General features: G+C 42.9%; 1 protein-coding gene and 1 long non-coding RNA gene across 2 annotated transcripts in view; both read left to right on the forward strand.

Annotated features, from left to right (window-relative positions):
- The first annotated feature begins 128 nt into the window (after positions 1 to 128).
- On the forward strand, positions 129 to 1,944 carry LOC110014600. The gene is made up of 3 exons (XR_002874617.1): positions 129 to 173; positions 1,462 to 1,547; positions 1,898 to 1,944. It is a non-coding gene; the product is annotated as an uncharacterized LOC110014600 (long non-coding RNA).
- Positions 1,945 to 18,373: 16,429 nt separating this feature from the next.
- The window catches only part of LOC101164539 (opioid-binding protein/cell adhesion molecule-like), a 134,165-nt gene continuing 128,277 nt past the window's right edge, over positions 18,374 to 24,261 (forward strand). Inside the window, exon 1 of the mRNA XM_011473260.3 lies at positions 18,374 to 18,872. Within this exon, the coding sequence (XP_011471562.1) occupies positions 18,809 to 18,872 (64 nt within the window). The 5' untranslated portion in view covers positions 18,374 to 18,808. The remainder of the gene's footprint in view (positions 18,873 to 24,261) is intronic.

Genomic DNA, 24,261 nt, shown 5'->3' on the forward strand with positions numbered 1-24,261 from the left:
CTGTCAATCAAACTCATCGGCAAAGCAGGCGGGTTCGCTCTTAGCCAATCGAATGGCCCCTTACACTCTTCACTCTCAACTGACGAGGGAGGGAGCTGTTCAGCACAGCAGTTGGGAGGACGCGGGCGGCAAACATGGCGGAGAGGTCTTCTGAACGGGATCAGTCTCAGCCCGTAAGTAATGCATTTATTTGATCATTCGCTCGTTGTACGTCCTGTAATGTTATTGAATACTAAGTTGAAGCGTTCTCCTTAGTCAAGTGACATGTGTGAATGCTTTATGAACACTTCAGCCGAGTCGTTTGCAGAGTACCCCCACGGCATATTAGCTTAGCTTAGCTTAGCCTATGCGGTCATATTTTTTATGAAAGCGGGGGAGGACTAATGATGGTTTTGTCAAGTTTTATACTTGGCATACCAGCTCTTCACACAACACGAGTAACTACAACCAACCAGGGACCTCGAAACTAGCCGGCTTTCGACTCAATTATTGTGCTGCCTGCCCTGTGTGTGAGTGTGAGTGAAGTTTAAGCCGGTGTCGGTTCAAGCTAGATATACAGCCAATGTAGGTTCTTATCATGATTCATAAGGAACTAAGGGGAAAAACATGCCGGATTTACAGCAGCACAGAAAGTTTAATAAAAAGTATTGATTTGGAGACGGGGATTTGTTTAAACCATGCTATGCTATGCTAACAAGCTAGTAAGTTAGCTGTTCCGTGTGCTGCCTTTATGTAAACGCGATCCGGCTTAAAGTTAGACACAGTCTTTTCACAACCCAGACTTTAAGACGGGGTGGATATGTGCAACAAAGTTAATTCATATGACATTCATGAAAACTGCATTTTTAAAATATAACAGACGTGAATCCACTGTGAATGAAAGAAGTCTCATTAAGTTTCTAACGTTAGAACCCGTATTGTGCTGAAAAGCCCTGTGTGATTGTGTCAGAGTAACAGCCACTAAAATCCCCGTATCTTTACTTCCAATGACGTAATGACAAGAATCCCAAACATTATGTTTTTAGGCTGTTTTGTAGTCAATAAGTAGTCACAGAAAGGGTGGATGGGAGAAATCTGCAGTCAACAGTGATTAGAGTAGAAGTTACTGTAAATATTACACACAGGCTTCCTGTGATCAGTGTCTTGTCTCTGATTTTTTTAAAGCTGTTCTTTACTACAAGCTCAAGTTATCATAGCAAGAGTGTTTTAAAAAATTCCCCTTTCTAATATTTGAAAATTATGTAATTTAATCTCAGACAGCTAAATAATCTAATCCATGTTTGTCATGTTTTTATTTATTCTCTAGGAATTACTGAAGCGTGACATCCTAAATACCTTTCTATTCTATTCTATTTGATATTTTATCATCCTATTGTATTACTGTTTTATCAATTGGGAATTTAGCATTTTTGCCCCTGTAAATATCTGTCAGTTGAAAGTATTTGTACTTGTATTCCATAGATCTTGCACCTGAAGATAGCAGACAACAAATGTGCAGACTTGGCCTTCTTCAGTGACGCTGTGAACGTGTATGGATTACCTCTGAGGTATTCATGTTATTCATAAAGAAATCTTTTATTCACATATAAGTATGCTTATAGTATAAGCACTTGGTTATTTGTACAAAAATAAAATAACTTTTTTTAGACTCCTCTGAAAACAAAGGCAACTCTAAAACTTTCCCCTCATGAATAACATTTTACCCCCCCTTAACAGTCTCTCTCACCTCATTTTTTTCCCCAGTGATACATGTAACCCACTCCTGCAATTTGTCTAACCTAGAAATTCTACTTATTGGCAACATACATAAGAACATTACATTTTAAATTGATGTGTACCGTATTGGCGATGCATTTGTAATTATGTGTTTGAGACATGATTTTCATGTTATTGTCAGGGTGAGAGGAGATCACGGAGGAGAACATGTGGGCATAGCCGAGTTAATGCTCACAGTACGTAGAACTGACACAAACAGCTTCATTGCAGCAAAAGTGTACACACAATCAACGGTGAGTTGAACCTAGTTTTAGACGCTTTAATATATACATAAAAGTGAATGATGTATTAAAAAAAATTCATACAATATAATATTTCTTTTTGCTTTTTTCCAAATACAGAATTGAGCCCCTCTGGTGTGATGTCTTCATGAGTGTTACTGGTTTATACTACAACATCTTGCACTCTCCTGAGGACCAAGACTTGCTCAATATCGGTAACATCACGTATTCTGCTGCCACTATATTTTCCTACCATGCATTCAGGCCAGTTTGGATGTCTTTAGTGACGCGTGGGACACCCATCCAATCAGGACGGAGCAAAGCATGACACCAAATCAGCTGTGGCAGTTGGGCTTGACCCAGAACCCTGTTTCTGATCCCCGGGTAAGTGCTTTATTTCAGTGTTTTTCAACCTTTGTTCTCTTGTTCCACGGTCTGACACCGGAATCTGTGGAAAGTTACACCGCTAAAGACGAGCTTTAGCTGGTATTTTTGTTATAACTGAGCGACTTTATCAGCAGAATTAAGAACAAGGAAGGGAAAACTTTAAGCACTTCTGATTGGTCAGACTGATGACATGTGACTAAACCTTCAAGAATGATTGGCGGAGACAGTTAAAGGGGCGGGACTTTTCCTTACACAGTTATAGCTGCAGCTAAATCGCGGTACCGTCAATCTTATCAAAATGTATTTTATAAAATTAAATAAACACAAAGAAAAAGTCATTTTAAGATCTTTCATATTCCTAACTTCTCAGTGTTTTATCAGTGCCTGTTTAGATGAACAAAGAGCTGACATCCTGGAGATAGAAAATGTTTTTAGATCAGTGAAGTAGGGCAATATCCCACGGCACACTTGACCATCTCCCACGGCACACTAGTGTGCCGCGGCAAACTGGTTGAAAAACCCTGCTTTATTTAATCTCACTGTACTGGACAACTGATTTGTGTGCAGTTCGACTAAAGTGGAAAGTATCAAGAACAGTATAATGAAATCACAATGACTACAAGGAATTTTCATCAAAAATGAATGAAAAGTATTATTGTTGTGTGGTGCAAACTATTTCCCTAAATTGTTTGGTTTTTAAATCAAGTAGGGAGAATAGCACATCTGCAAGTTCAAAATGCATCACAATACATGGCATTATGAGCCATCAGATGTACTAATGTCACTACTTTGTTAAGAGTCACTTATTTGCAAATTAAAAACAGTTATTGTTTCTGGCAGGAAGACCTCATATCTCCATAAGTCATTATTAGTGGGTCTCTGTTCCTACATAATCTAAAACATAAAAAAAAACAGTGCTGTTCATAAACAGTATCTTTTTTTTTTTTGTCAGGGTATGCTGGTTCCAGAGATTGAACGGGAGGAGAGTGGATCCATGGCTGAACCTCATCCTGGGATCAATGTCCTGGTATTGGACAGTCCCCTTCTGGGTCCACAAATGTTGGAACTGCAAGACGACATCAACCCATTGTTTAATTCAGACCGTTTGGGAGTGGACCTACATCTTTACTGTCCTGTTTGTTTAGAACTTAATTTAGGCCACATAATTACATACAGAAGAAGAGAGACTGAGGGGAGCAAGACAGAGTTCAAATCAATACTGCTGTATTGTTCAAGGGACTTCATTGTATGTAAGGATGTTATGAAAATTAGTTCCAGTTTAAATAAAATTCAAATCAGTAGAGATCCCACATTTGCTTAAATTTTGATGTTTGAATCTGTCCATGTTTTCATTGAATTTTACTCTGCAATAAAGGGTGAATGTTTGCACTTTGTTGTTCTATGATCATCTTTTGTTGTGTAGTATTTAACCAGTTATAAAACCCAGAGAGATGAGGATCTTTTTTGCAAGGGTGACCTGGCCAAGAGGTGTATATGTATATGGTTACAATATAAAATCTATGACATTTGAGTTATTAAAAAAATAAAATTAAGGTCCAGCAAAGTGACTTTGGGCTGAGCAGGGGAGGTGTATATTGGGCGTCTGTGATTGACAGTGAGATGAACTTGAGGTAATGTAGTCCCACTGCGTGGTACGGAGCAAAGTGATGACAGTTTCTCCACAGAACCTACTGTGGAAGTTAAAGATTTTTCTCCTCCACCTTCAGATGATCAAGACCGAAGGGAACCGTGTCTGAGTGTTGAAATGACGCTAGCATGAAAGCTAAGACTGAGAATAACGTACAAACGATCCCGAGTGAAACATTCATTGTAAATCTCATGACCAGTACAGAGTTCGATGGATTCTGTCAACTGCATTCAACCACTGTTGCCTTGCTTCCAGGTCCACTGAAAAGTTGCACAAGCCAGTAATTTTTGACAACCGAAGGCAATAAACCGACAAGCCATGCTAAGGCTAACACGCTAACGACCGACTGGTACAGAATCAAATAAGGGCGGGGCTTTTGCCACCCGCAGAAAGCATGGAGAAAGTGTAAGGGGCCATTCGATTGGCTCAAAGCGAACCCGCCTGCTTTGCAATGAGTTTGATTGACAGATTCATTAGCCAATGGTGACATTAGGCAGCCTGCTCCGTCAGATGAGTCTCAATATTCACCGTAGAAAAATCTCTCACACACACGGGGAGATTCACAAACGAGAACGGGATTTTGAATGCACGGTCTGCAATTCGAATGATCTGTGAGTTCACATCACATGTGTAACTAAAAATCACGTTTGTGAAGCACTTACTGTGCATTTCTGATACATTTATTGTGAATTTCTAAAATGTTTTTGTGAAAAACAGTGTGCACATTTGTGAGAAACACTTATTGTGCATTTGTAAAACATTTAGTGTGCATTTGTGAAACACAGGGTGTGTATTTCCGAATTTATTTTTCACGTTTGCATAAAATGACATTTGTGAATCGGAGCGTGTGTATTTGTAAAACCGGTTGTGTGCATTTCTGATTATTGAGACTGAAATAACTCCATAGCAATCTGTCGTTTCCTCTGCGACATGATACCTTCCCTCTGAGAAACATGTGATGTTTTGTTTCTTTAAGTACCTGCAAAACAAAAAGTTTGCATTAATAATGGAAACCTTAATTTCTGTAAAAAATAAAAATTAACACCTGCTTGTCGCTGGGTTTATTTTTAGAACTTAACCTTCCCGATAAACGTGGGACCAATCACAAAACCAGTTTAGAGCCAAACGTCTTTTTTTTTTTTTATTTACAGTGTATTTCTTAACTCAACTAGTTGATGTTGAAAAAATATGCTTGCATGGACGTTACGACAGAGTACATCGGTCCCTAGAAATGTTATTAAACGTAAATATTAAACATCAGACGATCTTATTTTACGAGATTTTTTTTCCAAGGGAAAAAAAAGAAATTGCGTCACATGACCCCACATCAGCCCACAGATATGATGGAAAAGATCAGACATTGTACACAGCATTTAGACTTGTAGTGTGAATACTTTAACATGTAAAAGAATATTGAATAAAACAAATCGCTAAGTAAATTTAGAGAACTCTCCAGTCCGTTCCTGAACAACATTCTTCCTGTTTGTTTAAATGTCCTTCAAAGTCGCAACAACACAGCATGAAACCTATACACGGATCCGTAGAAATGTAAATAAAAATAATTAATAAATAGCAACGTACCTTTTTACGAGATCTTCTATATGAAAAAATAGAAACTCAGGTCACGTCACGTGACCCACATCAGCCCGCATATATTTATGGAAAAGATCAAACGCCTTCAGATCCTTTGAGGAAAAGTTGAACGTAACAAACTACGAACTGCATGTCTGCAATGAATGGATATTACGAAAATAAAGGGGATATATACTGCTAGAAATGTTTTCAAAAATAAATTAGTCCACAATCACTCCTATTTTATTGCATTTTCTGCGGAAAAAAAGAGAATCGAATTAGTCACGTGACCCACGCACACGTCTGCAGATATGAATGAAAGTTAACGTGTTTCTCCAACGTAACAGAGCCTTTAGGAGAAAAAGTTGAACGAAACAAGCAAACTACAAACTGTATGTCCAAAATGAAAACATATTTTAAAAGAAAATGGTATATTTCTCACTAGAAATGTTGTCAAAATAAAAATTAGTCCTCAAAATATCTTATTTTATGGGATATTCCACCGAAAAATGAACGTGCATCCGCCATGTTTTTTGCTCACGGCAGGCCAAACCTCCAAAGTCACGTGATCCTGAGAAGGCTCGTGGAAAATGAATAGAAAAATGAAACGTATCCGCCTCACAGTTTGGAGGGCGTTTTTGTAAAACTCTCACGCATTTCCATTTGGACAAATGTAGCTACTACACATTTTAGGATGAGACCGGGTTGGCCATTAATACAAATAACAAATGGCTTTAGTTTGTCGCAGGAATATATAATATAATTTGGACCCTTTTTTGAAACAAACCACATAACTTTAAAACTGGTGTAACCCTTGTGCTATCCGAGGCACTTTAACATTGGGTCATCTAGACCCATTAGACAGTGCGCTGAACCTTTTTTCTTCAGTGATTTGTGATCTTCACTGGTGTCCATGGATTACATGAAATCTTTCCACCTTTATCCACCTTTGTCATGATAGGGAGAACACGTCAATGGAAGGCGGGGGGGTCATCTAAGATAGCACAAGGGTTAAGATGAAGTTCAGAAATGATGTAATTGTGACGGTAAGCAAGCAAGCTGCAATCTCTTTGTAGACAAATCAAAAAGCAAAATAAAACTCAATTAGCTCATGTAATGCCATTTCCAGGTAACTTGGGAACATGGGAACAACTAACAACAAACCACAAGGCCCTGATGGCTTTCCTGCTGAGTTTTATAAAGAATTTTGTGAGCAGCTATTAATAGTGTCAACTCTGTCTCTGGTGGCTTTGAGTCCGAGTGGAGCTCCAAAGACACAAGCAAGCGCTCAGAACCCCCACTTGACAAGAAAATGGGTTCGATGAAATAGGGGGGGATTTTGTTGCCAAATTTTTCTTCTTGTATCTTCAACAGAAATTCATTAATGTTAACACATAAAAGAGTTTTACAAAAGTCTTGCCCAAAGGCCCTCACTGGGTGAGTTAATTGCTTCCCATTGTAACTATAAAATGGTCATATTTATCAAGGAAAGCCAATCACTGCCACCTAACATGAACTCAGCCAACATAATCCTTCTTCTAAAATCAGACAAAGATGACCATACTCTCGCTAGATCGTTACTCATAGCGCGGGCCGCATTACCAGGGCTAACCCAGTTAGCACCCAAGCGCCTTCCAAGCAGCCGGAACACAGAGAGGGTTTGTACCGGTTGGGAGGAAGCATAAATGGTAAATGGTGTATACTTATTTAGCGCTTTTCTACCTACAAGGCCCAAAGCGCTTTACAGTCACAGACCCATTCACCCAGTCACACACACATTTACACACACACTGGTGGTGGCTCCGCTGCCGAACACAGGCGCCCACCCACCACCTGAGGCAAGGTGGGGTTCAGTGTCTTGCCAAAGGACGCATTGACTCATGGGCGTGCAAGGCGGGAATTGAACCTGCAATCTTACGATCATGGGTCGACAGCCCTACCACTGCAGAGAGCAGAGCACCCGAGACTCCAATCCACTTTATTTATATAGCACATTTCTCAAACAGGCAGTTTCCAAAGTGCTGTACAGTGACCAAAAACCAGACAAAAGATTACCAAACAAAATAAAAACAAAGTACAAAAGTAAAGTGGATAAAAATAAAATAAAAACAAGGTAAAAACAAGATAAAAACACAGATAAATATACTGCTTACTTAAATTATTTTTTTTATCAGAAACTGGTTTGTTTGTATTTTATAAAATGTACCTACATGTTTCAGTGGAATACCTTCCGCCTTCGTCAGGGTCGTCATCAGGTGGTGGTCTGTGACGTCTGTAACCCTTCTGCTATCCTAGGCACTTTAACGTTGGGAGTTGGGTCATCTTGACCCACTAGATAGTGCTCTGAAACTTTTTTGTTCAATGATTTGTGTTTTTCACTGGTGTCTATGGATTACTTGAAATCTTTCCCCCTTTATCCAGCTTTGTCATGGTAGGAATAACACGTCAATGTAAGGGGGGGGTCATCTAAGATAGCACAAGGGTTAAAAACAGATGATTGTATTATTGTATGATTTAAGTACACAGTATAATTTATAGACACAATGAACCTCTTTGATTCACAGATAAATATAGATTAAAAAAATAATACAGATAAAAACACAGAGGACCACACAACTCATGCAGTGTTAAAAGCTAGAGAGTAAAAATGCATTTTAAGACGGGATTTAAAACACTCCACAGAGGGCGCTGTTCTTACATGCAATGGCAGAGCGTTCCACAGCTTAGGGCCGACAACAGAGAACGCTCTGTCTCCCCTCATTTTGAGCCTCGTCATGGGCTCCACAAGCTGGAGCTGGCCCTCTGACCTCAGAGCACGAGCTGGTTTATAAATCTGAATGAGGTCAGAGATGTATTTTGGAGCCAGTCCATGTAGAGCTTTAAAAACAAACAATACAATTTTAAAATAATCCTAAAATTAACAGGAAGCCAGTGCAAAGACGCAAGAATAGGTGTGATGTGCTCATATTTTTTGGTTCCTGTTAAAAGTCGTGCAGCAGAGTTCTGGACTAACTGCAACCGGGAAAGTGCCTTATGGGAAACCCCAGTGTAAAGTGCATTGCAGTAGTCCAGTCGTGAAGAGATAAAAGCGTGCACGACCTGCTCAAAAATCTTAAAAGATAAAAAGGGTTTAACTTTAGATACAAGCCACAAATGATAAAAACTTGATTTTAAAACGCCATTTATTTGTTTATCAAATTTAAAATCACTGTCCACGATGACGCCAAGGTTGGTGACTGTGGGCCTCACATGATGCTGAATGGGCTCCAAGTCAAGATTGGCTTTGGGTCCAAATATTATGACCTCTGTTTTCTCCTCATTAAGTTTTAAAAAGTTCTGGGCCAACCAATCTTTGACGTCCCCCAGACAGTTAAGTAAGGGTGTCAGTGGGCTGCTTCCATTATTTTTAACAATGGGCATGTACAGTTGACAGTCATCTGCATAAAAATGATTTGACAAGCCATGCTTCTTAAAAATTTCAGCTAAAGGAAGCAGGTATAAAGAAAAAAGTGCAGGGCCTAAAATTGAACCCTGGGGAACTCCAGAAAGTATTGGAGTAGAGGAAGAAGTGGAGTCCCCCAGCCTAACTATAAAGGACCGCTCAGAGAGGTAAGATTTAAACCAGTTCAGGGCAGTTCCCCTAACTCCCACCCAATATTCAAGGCGGTTTAAAAGAGTTGTGTGATCCACTGTGTCAAAAGCAGCAGTCAAGTCTAAAAGTACTAAAATAGCAGAATTACCAGAGTCTGTGATTAAATAAAGATCATTAAAAACTTTCAAAAGAGCAGACTCTGTGCTATGAAATGTCTTGTAGCCTGACTGAAAAGTGTCTAAAATCCCACTATCATCCAAATAAAGTTGCAGATGTGCCATTACACACTTTCCAAAATTTTAGTCACCAATGGCAGCTTTGAAATTGGTCGATAGTTGGCCAAGCATGTTGGATCCAGACCCGGCTTTTTAAGTAGAGGTTCAACAACAGCTTTTTTGCAGAAGGTTTGGACAAGACCTGATGACAGGCTGCTATTGACGATCTCTGTGACTAAAGTGCTAAGTGTGCCCAAACCTGTTTAAAAAAGCAAGGTGGGACTGGATCCAAGGGAGAAGATGTTGCTTTTAACTTATTAACAATCCCAGTCAGTTCAGACCCTGACACCGACTTAAATTGGGTAAAACCAACAGAGTCCTGCACCAGAGGAGATTTTAAGAATGAAGTGCATGGGGAAATATTTGCCCTAATAGCAGCTACCTTGTTGTTAATAAAGAAAAAAAAACTTTCCACCATTTCATTTGTCATCTGTAGAGTGGAAGATGGATTGGGGTTAAAAACAGAACCAATAGTTTTAAAAAGAATGTGGGGCTTTGTTACATTTTCTAAAACCAAGCTGGATAAATACTTAGCTTTTTCGGCCTTAATGGTATCTTGGTATTTCCTCCAACTGTCTTTAAGAATGTCATGTGAGACCCGCAGGTGATCCTTTTTCCATTTGTGCTCTGCTCTACGGCACAGACGCCGAGCGTCCCGCGTAATTTCATTGAGCCATGGCTCCAGCTTCCGTTTCTGGTGAGTGGCTGTTAATGGAGCATCTGAGTCTAAGACTTTGCTGCATGTTGAAATAAAAGAATTCATCAACTCTTCTGTGCCACTGACTGCATGAGGACAATCGTGAGACAGCATTGATGCATTGAAGAGAGGAGGGAAAGTAGAAGCGGTCTCAGTTCTAATGGGGCGACTCAGACGAACGGGACCAGAGACTTTCACATTGTGGTGCATATTGAAAGCAAACATAACAGGACTATGGTCCGATAATACATTGGCACCCACCGAGATATTGTCCACTGGAAAACCATATGATAGCACAAGGTCCAAAGTATGTCCACGTATGTGAGTGGGAGCAGTGACATGCTGTGTTAAATTAAAAGCCTTGACTAAGTTTGGAAAGTCTTTCACCATTGGCTTTAAAGGGCAACAAACATGTACATTCAAGTCCCCAACAACCAACAGTTTGTCATATTGAGTCAGCATATCGGCCAAGAAGTTTGAAAATTCCTCAATAAAGTTCATGTTGGGCTTAGGTGGCCTGTACACAACAGCGCATAATATTGGGTGTGCCTGCCGGAGCTCAAAGCAGCTCAGTTCAAATGAGGAGAAAGACGCAGGAGATAAAATCTTGAGATCAAAACCGTTCTTCAGGACCGTGGCTAGGCCTGCGCCACGACCTGTGGTCCGTGGAGCATTAATAAAAGTGCAGTCAGGGGGTAAAAGCTCCAAAAAGTTGACTGACTCACCGGTGTTGATCCACATTTGATCCACGTTTCCGTCAAAAACAACAAATCAAGTCCCTCGGACTTGAAAAAATCTTGCAAAGCAAAAGTCTTATTTCCAATAGACCTTGCATTCAGAAGAGCACAGTTAATTGAAATCACCCCCGTCGCTGAAGCTGCCCGGCTGAGGTTACCTGGGATGACTCGACCTGAAGCCCGGAAGGAGCGGCTCGGGCGCAACGTGCAGACCACCTCCAGCTGTCCAACTATGGGTTGCAGCCAAACGCCGACAGGAAAAGACGTGCGCCGAGAGAGATACCGCTTGTAGCAGTCCATATAATCCAGAGGAATTGAGGAGGGACACAACATGCCCACTGAACGTGACAGCCAGGCTTTCAGTTCCACAAGTCGACCAGATCGTACTCCACAGCGTTTGCGCTTTTTGGGGATCAGCGCCTTGATGCGGAGGAAACAGTCTGGCACATTTGCCGACAGGTAGAATGAGTCTGACGTGGGTTTGGTGTTGTAAAGTATGCATGAGTCAAAGTTTTTTCTAATGTTTAACAACTCCTCGCGATTATACACCAGAAGAGACTCGATGGTCCTCGTGAAAATAGTAAAAAACAAAATATTATACAATAAACTGAGCAGAGCCAAACGGCGAACCAGCCACCCCGGCTACATGACATCATAATGATTAAACTTAGCTCCAACAGGATGACTATGTTAGACTGAATGAAGCACCCCCCCCCCCCCCCCCCACCACCACCTCCAATAACTATCAGAAATCCAGGATTTCAGGGAAAGGAAGTGGTTTGGCAGTATTATCACAGTCTAGCTTACTTCTCAGCCCTAAAATTAAAAATGTTTATGACTCCTTTGAAAGCATCATATTTTCTATAAATCACCCAAACAGGAAGACTCGAAAACCAGTTTTATTCATAATTATTTATCACCCCCCCGGGCCCATATTCAGAATTTTTAACTGAGTTTTCCGACTTCCTATCGATTATTGTTTTAGATTCTGATCAAATTTTAATAATAGAGGATTTTAATATTCACGTTGATGACCCCAGTGACTGTCTAGGAAATGCTTTTGCAGCTTTATTAGACGATGTTGGTTTCACCCAACCCATCGATGCGCACGGCCAGGTCGATCAAGTGTGAATGAACCCACTCACTGTCACAAGCACACCATGGACCTTGTTCTAACCCATTGTATAGAGATCACCCAGCTGAGTGTCCTTCCTCTTAACCCCATCATTTCTGATCACTTTATGATTACCTTCCAGTTTACATTAGAACATGCTACTGCCCCAGTGAATAAGAAACAGCTTAGAAGAACCTTATCTGACCGTTCTGTGGGACTACTTTCTATTCTGGTCCTGTTAGACCTCACCACAGTACGGAAACTGCACCAGTTAGAGTCTCTAATGACTTGTTATTGGCCTCAGAAAAGGGACTACTTTCTATTCTGGTCCTGTTGGACCTCAGTGCAGCCTTTGACACTATCGACCACAGTATTTTACTCCATAGATTAGAGCATAGATCTGCTCTCCAGCAGTTTAAATCCTATCTGTTCGATAGATATCAGTTTGTTAATGTAAATGGACATTCCTCTCAGTGCACTCGAGTTGGCTACGGAGTCCCACAGGGCTAAGTTTTAGGACCGATCCTGTTTACGCTTTATTTGCTACCCCTAGGAAACATAGTCAGGAAACACAGCATTAATTTTCATTGTTATGCCGACGATACGCAGTTGTATTTATCCATGAAACCTGACCAGAATGACCAGATAGAGAAACTGAATGCCTGCATCAGTGACATCAAGACCTGGATGACAATTAATTACCTCCTCTTGAACCCAGAAAAAACTGAGGTCATTATACTTGGTCCTAAAAACCTCAGAGATGCTCTGTCTGCTCAGATGGTCTCCCTGGATGGCATAAGTATAGCCCCCAATTCCACAGTTAGAAACCTTGGGGTTTTATTTGACCAGGATTTATCATTTAAGGCTCACATATCTCAGGCGTGTAAAACTGCATTTTTTTCAACTGTGCAATGTAGCTAAGATCAGAAATATACTTTCTAAGAGTGATGCTAAAAAACTTATCCATCACTGCCAGCAAGCAGCAGATGTCCTTTTAGCTCCCTACCCGCCAATTTTAACTTCGCCTTAGACATTTACAATTACCAGAGAACTTTTTGAAAATGAAATGTCAAATACCATTTTCTTTATCATTATAATTAAGTGACAGAATAAGCGATGTTGAAGAAGAAATAGAAAAAGCGGTTTGGCAGATTGTTTTTTTCTTCTTCATTTTGAGTCAACAAATGCATCTTCATTTTGAAAATGAAGAAGCATTTCTGGTATTGACGTATTTTTAATTATGCTATAGAAAAACTTCCATAGAGAACATCCAAACTCCACACAGAACGGTCCCAGCCGGGACTCCAACCGAGGCCTTCTCACTGTGAGGCAAGAAACACTAACCACTGCGCCATCGTGCAGCAGGGTCACATCTGGAAATTTTCATGGGGGCCATCAGCCATTAGCTATATTTTCAAAATTCATTCTACTAAAAGGAGTAAAAAAGCCTTTAGAAAAGTAACAGAGTTAAATGCCTACTGATATATTTTGATTTATTTTGTTTCTATTTAGTGCTTAGCTGTGTCTGCTTGGGGTGTTCGGCTCTTCACTGGGAGATAATGAAAAAAAGTCAAATCAGTTGTTCTGAAATAATAATAATGATACCGTTCCATGGTAAATATTAATTATATCTGTAGACATTTCTATTTAGAATAATAAACATGAAACAGTTTTATTATTAGGGCAACATAATTCTAACTTCACCTGTTGGTCCAGGAACAGGTCGAGGTCCTTTTGCTAAGTTCTGCTTTGTTTCTCAGACCAATGATGCTGACTGTCCCTCGTCTGTTGCCGTCTCATCTTCCGCACTATCTTCTGTCTTTCATGCTAGCTGAGGATGATGCTGCTCTGTCTCATCTTCCTCCTCCTCACTACTTCTCTGTTTCTCCCCTAACATCTCTTTCTCTCCTTCTGCTGTACTTTTCTTCTTAAAATGAGAATGTATGTACTTTTCTTCGTTCTCGGAAAAATTGACATAACATACTGTTACGGCTCGTAACCAGAAAGGACCCAGGAGCAGGAAGGACTCGAATCCAAGGAGTTTGGAAGTCAAAAATTTTTAATAACCAACATACTCCTAACCAAGTGAGAACAGACAGGACTAAACAGGACACTGCGACAACAGAACCACAAAGACAGAAGCTTAAATAACCAAACACAATAATTGAAAATAGTGAACAGCTAATAAGCCTGGTGAGAACACAGAGGGAGGAGGGGGGAATGCAGCTGGCAGCTGAGGGTCCGTGGCAAACGAAGCTTGACGGCCACAGGGTTGATGATTCCAACAATAGGATACGGTCCGATGTAGCGAGGCATGAGCTTACGTGAACCCCCTTTCAGTGGGACGTCCATGGAGGAGAGCCATACTTTATCTCCCACCTTTTACATGGGAGCAGCAGTTCTCCGGCGTTTAGCAACTCCTGTAAACCTCTCCTGGTTCCTTAACAGCTTGTGCCGAAAACTCTCCCAGACTTGTCGGCAGCGCCGTACAAATGCTGCAGGACCCGAAACAGTAGCTTTCTGCTCTTGGTGTGGAAAGAGGGGTGGTTGGTAACCATAGGCTGCCTGAAAGGGTAAAAAACCAGTGGTATTGACGATTGAGTTGTGAGAGTATTCTGCCCAGGGTAGTTGAGATGACCAGGTGTTGGGGTTCTTAGAGCATATAGCCCGTAGAGTGGTCTCGAGATCCTGGTTGAACCTCTCCACCTGGCCGTTGGTCTGAGGGTGGAAACCAGAGCTTGAACTGACCTTAACAATTTACAGAACTCCTTCCAAAAGGAAGCTATAAACTGATGTCCTCGATCCGAGACTATGTTCTGCGGACAGCCATGCAGACGGAACACATGTTGCGAAACTAAAACTGCCAATTCCTTGGCTGATGATGACGAATGCCCCCATTTCAGGACCGACTGTCGTAGATGAGAAGGGACATACAGACACTCTGTGGGACAACCAGATGGGATGCTAGTGGGGTCTGGAACCGAAGCTTTGACTCTGCGCTCCAAAGACCACCGGGTAGCCCCCAAAACCAGACGAGAGGGGAACAATGGTGCTGGATGTAGAAGACTCCCCTCCTTCCTCTCTCTGATAAACACGGGACAAAGCGTCAGGCTTGGTATTTTTGCTGCTAGGCCGATAAGAGAGAGTAAAGTTGAAGCGGTCGAAAAACAAGGCCCACCGCGCCTGGCGAGGGTTTAAACGCTTGGCAGTCCGGATATACTCCAGGTTTTTGTGGTCAGTCCACACCAGAAATGGTCTTTCAGCCCCCTCCAGCCAGTGACGCCACTCCTCAAGAGCCTGTTTGACGGCAAGTAGATCTCTGTTCCCAATGTCGTAGTTTCTTTCTGCAGGAGTGAGCTTGCAGGAGAAAAATGCGCAGGGATGAACTTTATTATCAGACGCTCTCTGAGACAAAACAGCCCCCACTCCTGTCTCAGACGCATCCACCTCCACAATGAATTGTTTGGAGGTGTCAGGCTGAGTTAAGATGGGAGCTGTAGAGAAACGTCTTTTCAGCTCGGTAAATGCCCTATCTGCCCCCTCGTCCCAGATAAAACGTACCTTAGCTGATGTTAGTCTGTGGAGGGGTGCAGCCACGCGAATCTTGCTGAACACTGCACCAAGGTCATGATAAGCAGGAGAACCCGAACTGAGATCTAGAGGTTCAGAAAGAGGTTTCTGAAGTGAGGAACGAACAGAGGCAGCTTTTGTACAATTTGGCAGACAGTAAGAACTCCAGGACAACACACGTCCTGAAGTCCAGTCAATATGAGGTGTGTGTCTACACAACCAGGGAAAACCCAATATCACTTGAGGTTTCAGAGAGTTCACTACATAAAACCTCATGAGTTCAGAGTGGTTTCCTGACACAGTCACCTTAACATTCACAGTACGTGCTGTAACAGTGTGAATAATGGACCCGTTTATGGCATGGATGAGAAGGGCAGGAGACAGAGCCTCAACAGGAATCCTAAGTCTGCTTACCACCTCCTGTGAGATCAGATCTCCATCTGAACCAGAGTCAATCAGTGTTTCAAGCTCCTCCTGAGCTCCTTTATAAGCCACCATGCTCCCGGTAGGTGGTCGGGTGGGGGGAGAAAAAGAAGAAACGCGGGTCACCAGGTCCCTCCTAGCGGCTGAACCCTGGGGCTTTCCTGGACGGTTGTGGATGAAGTGACCAGACTGCCCACAGTACAAACACAGTCCCCCTCTCATACGGTGCCGACGTTCTGCAGGAGTTAGACGACCTGAACCCAGGTGCATGGTCTCTGGGGGAGGAGTGGAAACCTGTTGTGGAGCCAGGTGGCTGGATCGGAGCGGTGGGAACTCCACAGGAAGCGGCGGACAGGAAGTGCTGCTTTGCGGCTGTGGGCCCCGCTCCCTCATCCTCCGATCGATGCGCACGGCCAGGTCGATCAGCTCCTCTAGATCCTCCGGAATCTCCCTCGCTGCCAGCTCGTCTTTGAGCGCGCTGCAGAGGCCCTGAAGAAAGACGTCCACCAGCTCCTCCTTCAACCAGCGGGTGCTTGCAGCCAGGATACGGAAATCCACCGCGTAATCCGAGACGCTGCAAACTCCTTGCTGGAGACGGAGAAGCTCTGAAGCGGCTACTCGCTGGGGTGTGCTAGGATTAAACACCCTGAGAAGTTGGGTGGAAAATGTCCGGAAGGAGCGGCACAGTTCAGCTCCGCGAGCCCACTCCAACAACCCCCATCGCTTAGCTCGGCCCGTCAGGAAGCTCAAAGCAAACGCCACCTTGCTCTGCTCAGAGGGGAAATCGCTCGGATTGAAGTCAAAATGAAGGCGGCAGGAAGTAAGGAACACCTGGCAGTCCTCAGCAGTTCCCCCAAACGACTCAGGATGGCCCAGTTGGATCTTTCGTAGCGGAGACGGAGAAGCCTGCTCCAATCTGGCGAGGCGGTCATGGAGCTGCTGCATACCAGACATGCAGCTGCGCATCTCGTGAGTCAGGTCAGACAGCACGGCTCCTGTAGGACCACTTTCCGTGGATGAACCAGGTAAGACTCTAGATTGCAAACCTCCCGCTGGGTCTGTCATGGTTGCAGTGTAATGTTACGGCTCGTAACCAGAAAGGACCCAGGAGCAGGAAGGACTCGAATCCAAGGAGTTTGGAAGTCAAGCTATTGATGTCTGCGCACGCAAAGGCAGCAGGGTGTGGGCCCCTCCCCTCCCCCCATTTGTTTATTAAAGTACTTAGGATTTTGGAGGATTTTTACTGTTGGTGTTGCACTAAATTAGAAAAATGCTAAATATTTTTGGAGTAATCCCAGTGATGAGTTCTGTAATTTAGTTTTCTTTCTTCAAACTTTTATTTTTCAATTTTTGTCAATAACCACATACACAACAAGACAGTACATAAAAAGGACATAATCAAAAGCAAACAAGCAAAGAGGAGAGCCAGCCTCTATATCCCAGCAATATGGGAAAAAGAAATAATATATATGCATAAGTAAATAAGTAATTTAGTTTTTAATGTTTTATGAGACCTAAACATGAATTTCACAATAGCAGGTTTTTAAATAATCAAATCTCTCTGATAGGTTTCACAAAGACTCACACAGGACCAGAGACACACACAGGAACAAAGAGTCACACAGGACCAAGACACACACAGGACCAGAGACACACAGGACCAAAGAGTCACACAGGACAAAGACACACACAGGACCAAAGAGTCACACAGGACCAAGACACACACAGGACCAAAGACTCACACAGGACCAAAGACACACACAGGACCAGAGACACACACTGGACCAGAGACACACACAGGACCAAAGACACACACAGGACCAAAGACAGAACATCACACACCAAGCAGAAATTAACTTGTTGCTAAAAATGATTTCAGGAGTTGAGCTCTAAGAAAATTACAAAACAAAAATTACAAAAGAACAAAGAAAACAGAATTATTTGATTTATTATTTTTAATTATTAATATTTCCTGGCTTTGTTCATATATGCATAATTTTGACAGAATGTATTTATTATTCTGGATTAATATTCCTTTCTGTTTTTATTCATATTTATGTTTAAAAAGTTTAAGTTTTAAGGTCTAAAAGTTTAGCTTTAGTGTGTTCAATAAAAGTTTATCTTGTTCTGCCTGCAACCTAAAGTGTGTTTTGGATTTAGGCCCCCTCTGCAACTGAGTTTGACCCCCCTGTAATACGAGTCTAGAAAATTCATGCATTTCTTGTGTAAAATGAGCAAGTAAAGTAGGGCACACAAAAGGATGTCATCAAATTGTTTGTGTGTGTGTGTGTGTGTGGGGGGGGGGGGGTTAGCAAACAGGTCCTGTGGCGCCCTTCATACTTAGTGCCCATAAAATAGTCCTCAGTCTCAAAGAGGTTGGTGACCCCTGACTTATAGTAACTGGTGGGGTGGCCCCGGGGGTGGCCATGTGTCGGCCTCCACTGGTCAGGAGGGTTAAGAAAAGGCTGCCAGCTGGAAAACACAAGACGCAGACCCTCCTAAGAAACTGTAGAAAGAATTAAGTGGCATCAGGACAGGAACTGGGTTCTTTTTTACTTCAAAATAAAAGTCCCAGGAGTTTTAGCGAAGCAGGAACACGGAATTGTGACAGCATCTTTTACTTAGACATCACACGACGGAAGTCTGTGTCTTGCTCCCGCTGTGCTGCAGAAATCACCTCTACGGTGATCCTCTCACTCAGGCAGAAGAGGATTTTCGTCACTGGATGCTTGACAGAACAGGAGAGTTTGGAGAATTTCTCTGCGAGGACAGCCTCAGACCGTCAGACTTGTGAAGATGAAGAGTCCTCTGTGCTGGGCTGTGCTGACTGCCATGATGATTGTCCTGGTGATGGAGCAAGGTAAGTCATAGACGTGGATCCGAGCTGTTCTCCACTCATGTATCTGTTCTGTTGTCCATAGTTAGGGCTGCAATGAGGAGCGCTGCTGCCGCCGAGGCTTTCCACCGACACCGATTCTTTATACCGGCTGCGCATGCAGTCAAATGAGCAGCAACCGCATGCTTTCTCCTTCACAGAAGAGGAGAAATCATCTAACTGTCCCCTGGATGGGAGTTGATTGTTAATCCAAAGTGACTGGCGGTCAGGTTAATCCATGTGTGAAGACAGCAGGGCTCCAATGTTGGAGATTAGAACCTGCAGCAGCTCAGCCTTCTTTAGATCTGACATTCAAGATTTAGTCCAACCGTTGCCTGAAGTTTGGGAAAGTATGAAAAATAGTGAAAGCATTTCTAGCATATGCATGTTAAATGTGTTCTTCCTCATCTGAGATCTGTTCTAAGCGCATAATGAGATGAGAGTTTAGAAAAGCTTAACTTTCTAAGTCCTTCTCTCCCCCTGAAGCTATTTCAACTGCTTGTATTAACATGTGGCTTTAGTTGAAGCACTTAGTTGTTCACAAAATTACCGGTAGTCAAATGGAAGGCAAGGTTTTCTTGACCGCACCTTTAAATGTGTGTTGGTTATGTACTGTAACAAATGCATGTTTGGGTCTTCTCTGGGCTAAACTAGCTCTGTTAGGTCAGCTGTGGGATTGTAGCACACAGTACAGCAACTCGTGTAACTTTAGTCGTCTCACTCTTTTCTTCATTTGCCTATTAAATTTGCTGTTGTGAAGAGGTTTTCACTTGTGGTCTTTACAGTTTGGGCAATTTTTTCCTAGTTAGCTTTTTAGTCATAAAGTGTTACGATCCTGTCTTTTTGATTAAGGGGTGGTAAAAAGGAAGCCTGTGTGATATTTTAAGGGCAGGGCAGTGCAAGCCCACTCTAGAAAAATGGTCAAGCAAGTACCTTTTTTAGTAATTAGATCCATGTTCTTTATGGAGCTGGGCAATATAGCCAAAAACTTAAATCTTTGATTTTTTTCACACCAAATTCTTTTTTTTTTTTGTTTAATCGATTTGTTTTTTCTCTCCTATTACTTTCTTTAACAAAAATTAAAAATGACAACATATATTTAACAAACACTATTTTATTTTAACATCTTTGGAAATATGCTTGAATAAAAAGTTCAACTAAATACACGCTGTAAAAATGTTTGCAGAACAATGCAGCAGATGTTTTGTGAGCTACCACTAGCTTGAGCACCTCATAAAGAGGAATACTAGAACACACTTGACAGAGTGTCTGTTTCTGTTCTCTGACTTCAGAATTAAAGACAGAATCCTCCAAACAGCATGGAAAAAGCAGGACGTGGCATACGAGGAACAACAGATTTTCTTTGACCAGGACTACACCGCAGATGTGCAAAAGAAACGCAAACTAGTGCGAGAGGTGATTAAACAGCTGCAAGATAAAAAAATGAAAGCCCAATCCCATTTCCTGCACAGCTGAAAATCCACCTGCAATCTGGCATCAAAACCTTTGCCACCCACGCAGATGCAGCCCCGACCCTCCGAGAGATGGGAATTTTTGTGAAAGATGAGCAATGGGAAGGTTTCCAGAAAGCCCCTGATGCGCCATAACTTGAACACCACGCAAACTTCAAAGACATCGGGTCTCACAATGAGCAACGCAAACTTGGACATTTTGCTTAGAGATGGAAAATAATCTACACCTATCAGAAAAGTATCCCTGTGGTTAGGGGGGTCAAAAAAGAATACTACCAGCGTATTCTCTGCGTGTCGTAAAAGGCGACTAAAAGGGACGGAGCGAGAGGACTGGGAATCCTCTCCCCTGTAACTATATTCCTAACTACGGACAGGGCAGAGTTGGGAAGGGGAGATTACCTCCTCAACCCCTTAAGATTGGGTTGTTGAATGTATCGTTGAATTGGGTGTAGTACGGACGGAAGCAAAAGAGATCTGATTGGAAGGATGTTTGGAAGGCGGAGAATGAGCGTGTTAGCACTGAGTGAGACAAAGATGAAAAGGAAGGGGGAGTGTGTGTTTGGAAGTGTGAGTGGGAGGATGTCTGGTGTAGAGAGCGGGAGAGCAAGAGAAGGTGTGGGTTTGCTGGTGAGCTGTGAAGTGAGACGACGTGAGGTTGAATGGAAGGAGGTTTCACCAAGACTGATGTGGGTGAAAGTGAAATTTCTGAAGGAGTTGTGGGTGTTCGTGAGTGCATATGGTCCTGGCAGTGAGAGGAATGAAGAGGAGAGAGTGACCTTCTGAAATGACTTGGATGAGTGTTTGCAAGGATTTGGAGCAAATGTGAATGTAGTGCTGATGGGAGATCTGAATGCTAGAGTGGGTGATGAGAAAATTGAGGGTGTTGTTGGCATGCATGGTGTTCCTGGAAAGAATGATAATGGTGAGAGACTGATAGGAATGTGCACTGAAAGAGAGATGGTAATTGGGAATACAAAGAAAGAGATCCATAAGTATACGTGGGTGAGGCAGAGTAGTGGAAGAGTGATTGATAAAGCACTGATGGATTATGTGGTGGTTTCAAAGGTTGCATGTAGTAGATTGCTGGATGTAAGTGTGAGGAGGCGAGAGAGTGGAGGTATGCCTGATCACTATTTGGTGGAAGGAAGGTTGTGTGTGGGTATGCCATGGGTGAGATCGAGAAAGAGTGGAGAGGCAAGAGAAGTTCTGAGAGTGAGTGTTTTGAAGAACAGAGAGAAAATGTGTGAGCATCAGAAGGAATTAGGTGGCAAGTGGAATATGGTGAAGGAGCAAATGGTTGTTGGAGTGGAGGAAGAATGGCAACAGTTCAAAAGTGCAGTGGTTGGAAGTGCAGAGGAAGTGTGTGGTGTGAGACGTGTTGGGGGTGGTGTAAGAAAGGGAAGTGAATGGTAGTGCGAGGATGTAAAGTTGGCTGTAGCTGAGAAGAGATGTGCGTACGAATTATGGCTGCAGAGAAAGGACAGGGAGTCATATGAGTGTTATAAGGAGAAGAAAAGGGATGCTAAGAGAGCTGTGCGTGAGGCAAGAGCGGCTGCGGACGAAAGGTGGGGCAGACAGTTGACTGATAATTTTCGAGAGAACAAGAAAATGTTTTGGAAGGAGGTGAAAAGGGTGCGAAAGGGAGTGTCTGGGAGGGAGGAGAAAGTAAAAACAGAGGATGGAAGGATGTTGAATGAGGGGAATGCAGTAAGAAAAAGGTGGGCGGAGTATTTTGAGAGGCTGCTGAATGTGGAGGAAGATCGGGATGCTGTGATTGGGATGGATGGAAGGGAAAGTAGACTGAATGTATTGGGAGAGTTGAATGAATCGTTGATCAGGGGAGAGGAAGTTGAGCAAGCTGTGGGAAAGTTGAAAGTAGGAAAAGCTGCAGGTGTGGATGGGTGTGCTGTTGAATGCCTGAAGTGTGGTGGAGCGATCATGATTGAGTGGTTAGTGAGATTGTTGAATGTGTGTTTTGCAAATGGGCAGGTGCCGCTTGATTGGATGAGTGCGTGTGTGGTTCCCCTGTACAAGGGTAAGGGTGATAAGTATGAATGTGGTAGTTTTAGGGGTATTAGTCTGCTGAGTGTTGTAGGCAAAGTGTATGGGAGAGTGCTGATTAATAGGGTAGTGGAGGGAACTGAGTGTATGATTGGTGAAGAGCAGTGTGGTTTCAGGAGAGGTAGATGGGGTGTGGATCAGGTGTTTGTTGTGAGACAGGTGTGTGAAAAGGTTTTGGCTAAGGGGAGGGAGGTGTTTTGGGCATTCATGGATTTAGAGAAGGCGTATGATAGGATTGATAGAGAGGCGTTGTGGGTTGTGTTGAGTATGTATGGTATTGATGGTAGATTGTTGGAAGGTGTGAAGAGTTTTTATAGAAACAGTAGAGCGTGTGTGAGAGTGGGAAATAGCATGAGTGAGTGGTTTCCTGTGAGGGTTGGCCTGCGTCAGGGATGGGTGATGTCTCCGTGGTTGTTTAACGTGTATATGGATGGTGTGGTAAAAGAGGTGAATGAAAGGGTGTAGGGTACGGGTGTGAGCATGATAAATACTGACGTCAGCGAATGGAGTGTGAATCAGTTACTGTTTGCAGATGATACTGCACTAGTGGCTGACTCAGAAGAGAACTTGGCACGTCTGGTTGAGGAGTTTGGAAGGGTGTGCGACAGAAGAAAGTTGAGAGTGAATGTGGAAAAGAGTAAGGTGATGAGGTGTATGAGGTTAAAGGGTGAACGTAGATTGAATGTGGCATTAAATGGGGAGTTGTTGGAAGAGGTAGAGTGTTTTCAGTATTTGGGGTCGTGTGTCTGTGTGGATGGTGGAATGGGGGGAGAGGTAGAGTTTAGAATGAATGAAGTACGAAAGATATGGGGTGGAATGAAGAGAGTGTTTGAATGTAGGTCACTGGGAAAGGATGCGAAAAGGAGATTGTATGAGGGTGTGGTGGTGCCTGCAGCGTTATATGGGGCTTAAACATGGAGTCTGAAAGTGGCGGAAAAGAGGAAGTTGAATGTAGTTGAGATGAGATGTTTGAGGAGTATGTGTGGTGTGACGCGTATGGATCGTGTGAGAAATGAAGTTATCTGAGAGAGAACTGGTGTGATGCGAGAGTTGGCCTATAGAGCAGAGCAAAAGGCACTGGGATGGTTTGGACATGTTGAAAGAATGGAAAGGGAGCGTTTGGTGAAAAGGGTATATGAATCTGATGTGAGTGGAGTGAGAATGAGAGGAAGACCGCGAATGGGATGGACAGAGGGTGTAAAAAGAGCGCTGAATGCAAGAGGGATGACTGTGGTGCAGGGGAGAGAGGTTGCTCAGGACAGGGATGGGTGGAGAGAGTTTGTGTATGAATGAATGGATGGGTGTGGTAGAGGTCTGGTCTTGGGATGAAGCGGCAAGGGGAAACCACCCTTGGCTGAGGCCCTGCTGTGGAGGTGCCCACACTGGAGTGTGCAGCTGATCCTGGTGCAGTGTGGTGTGGCGTAGACTAGGCCTTAGACCAGTCTCACAGACACACACACACACACACACACACACCCACACACACACACACACCCACACACGCACACCCACACACACACGCACACACACACACTGAAGGAGGAGGGTTTGGGGAAGAGAAGGAGGGAGTTAAAATTGTGTGCCCTGTCTAGGCTACCCCACCTTGGTGGGACATAGCCTTGGTATATACATACATACATACATCAGAAAAGTAAGCAGATTTGTCATTCCAAGTGTCTGGATCCTTTGTTTAACAGATAACCTTTTAAAATAAGGATACACTGATGAAAATAAGAAAACCAGGTTTAAAACGGACTGTATTTCCTCAGTAGGAATGAGTGAACGGGTATCTGGCTGATTTGAAGTTTACTTTGGGTTGGTGCAAATAGAGTTAAACTGAT

The sequence above is a fragment of the Oryzias latipes genome, chromosome 14 (assembly GCF_002234675.1).
Source record: "Oryzias latipes chromosome 14, ASM223467v1".
In the NCBI taxonomy this organism is placed as follows: domain Eukaryota; kingdom Metazoa; phylum Chordata; class Actinopteri; order Beloniformes; family Adrianichthyidae; genus Oryzias; species Oryzias latipes.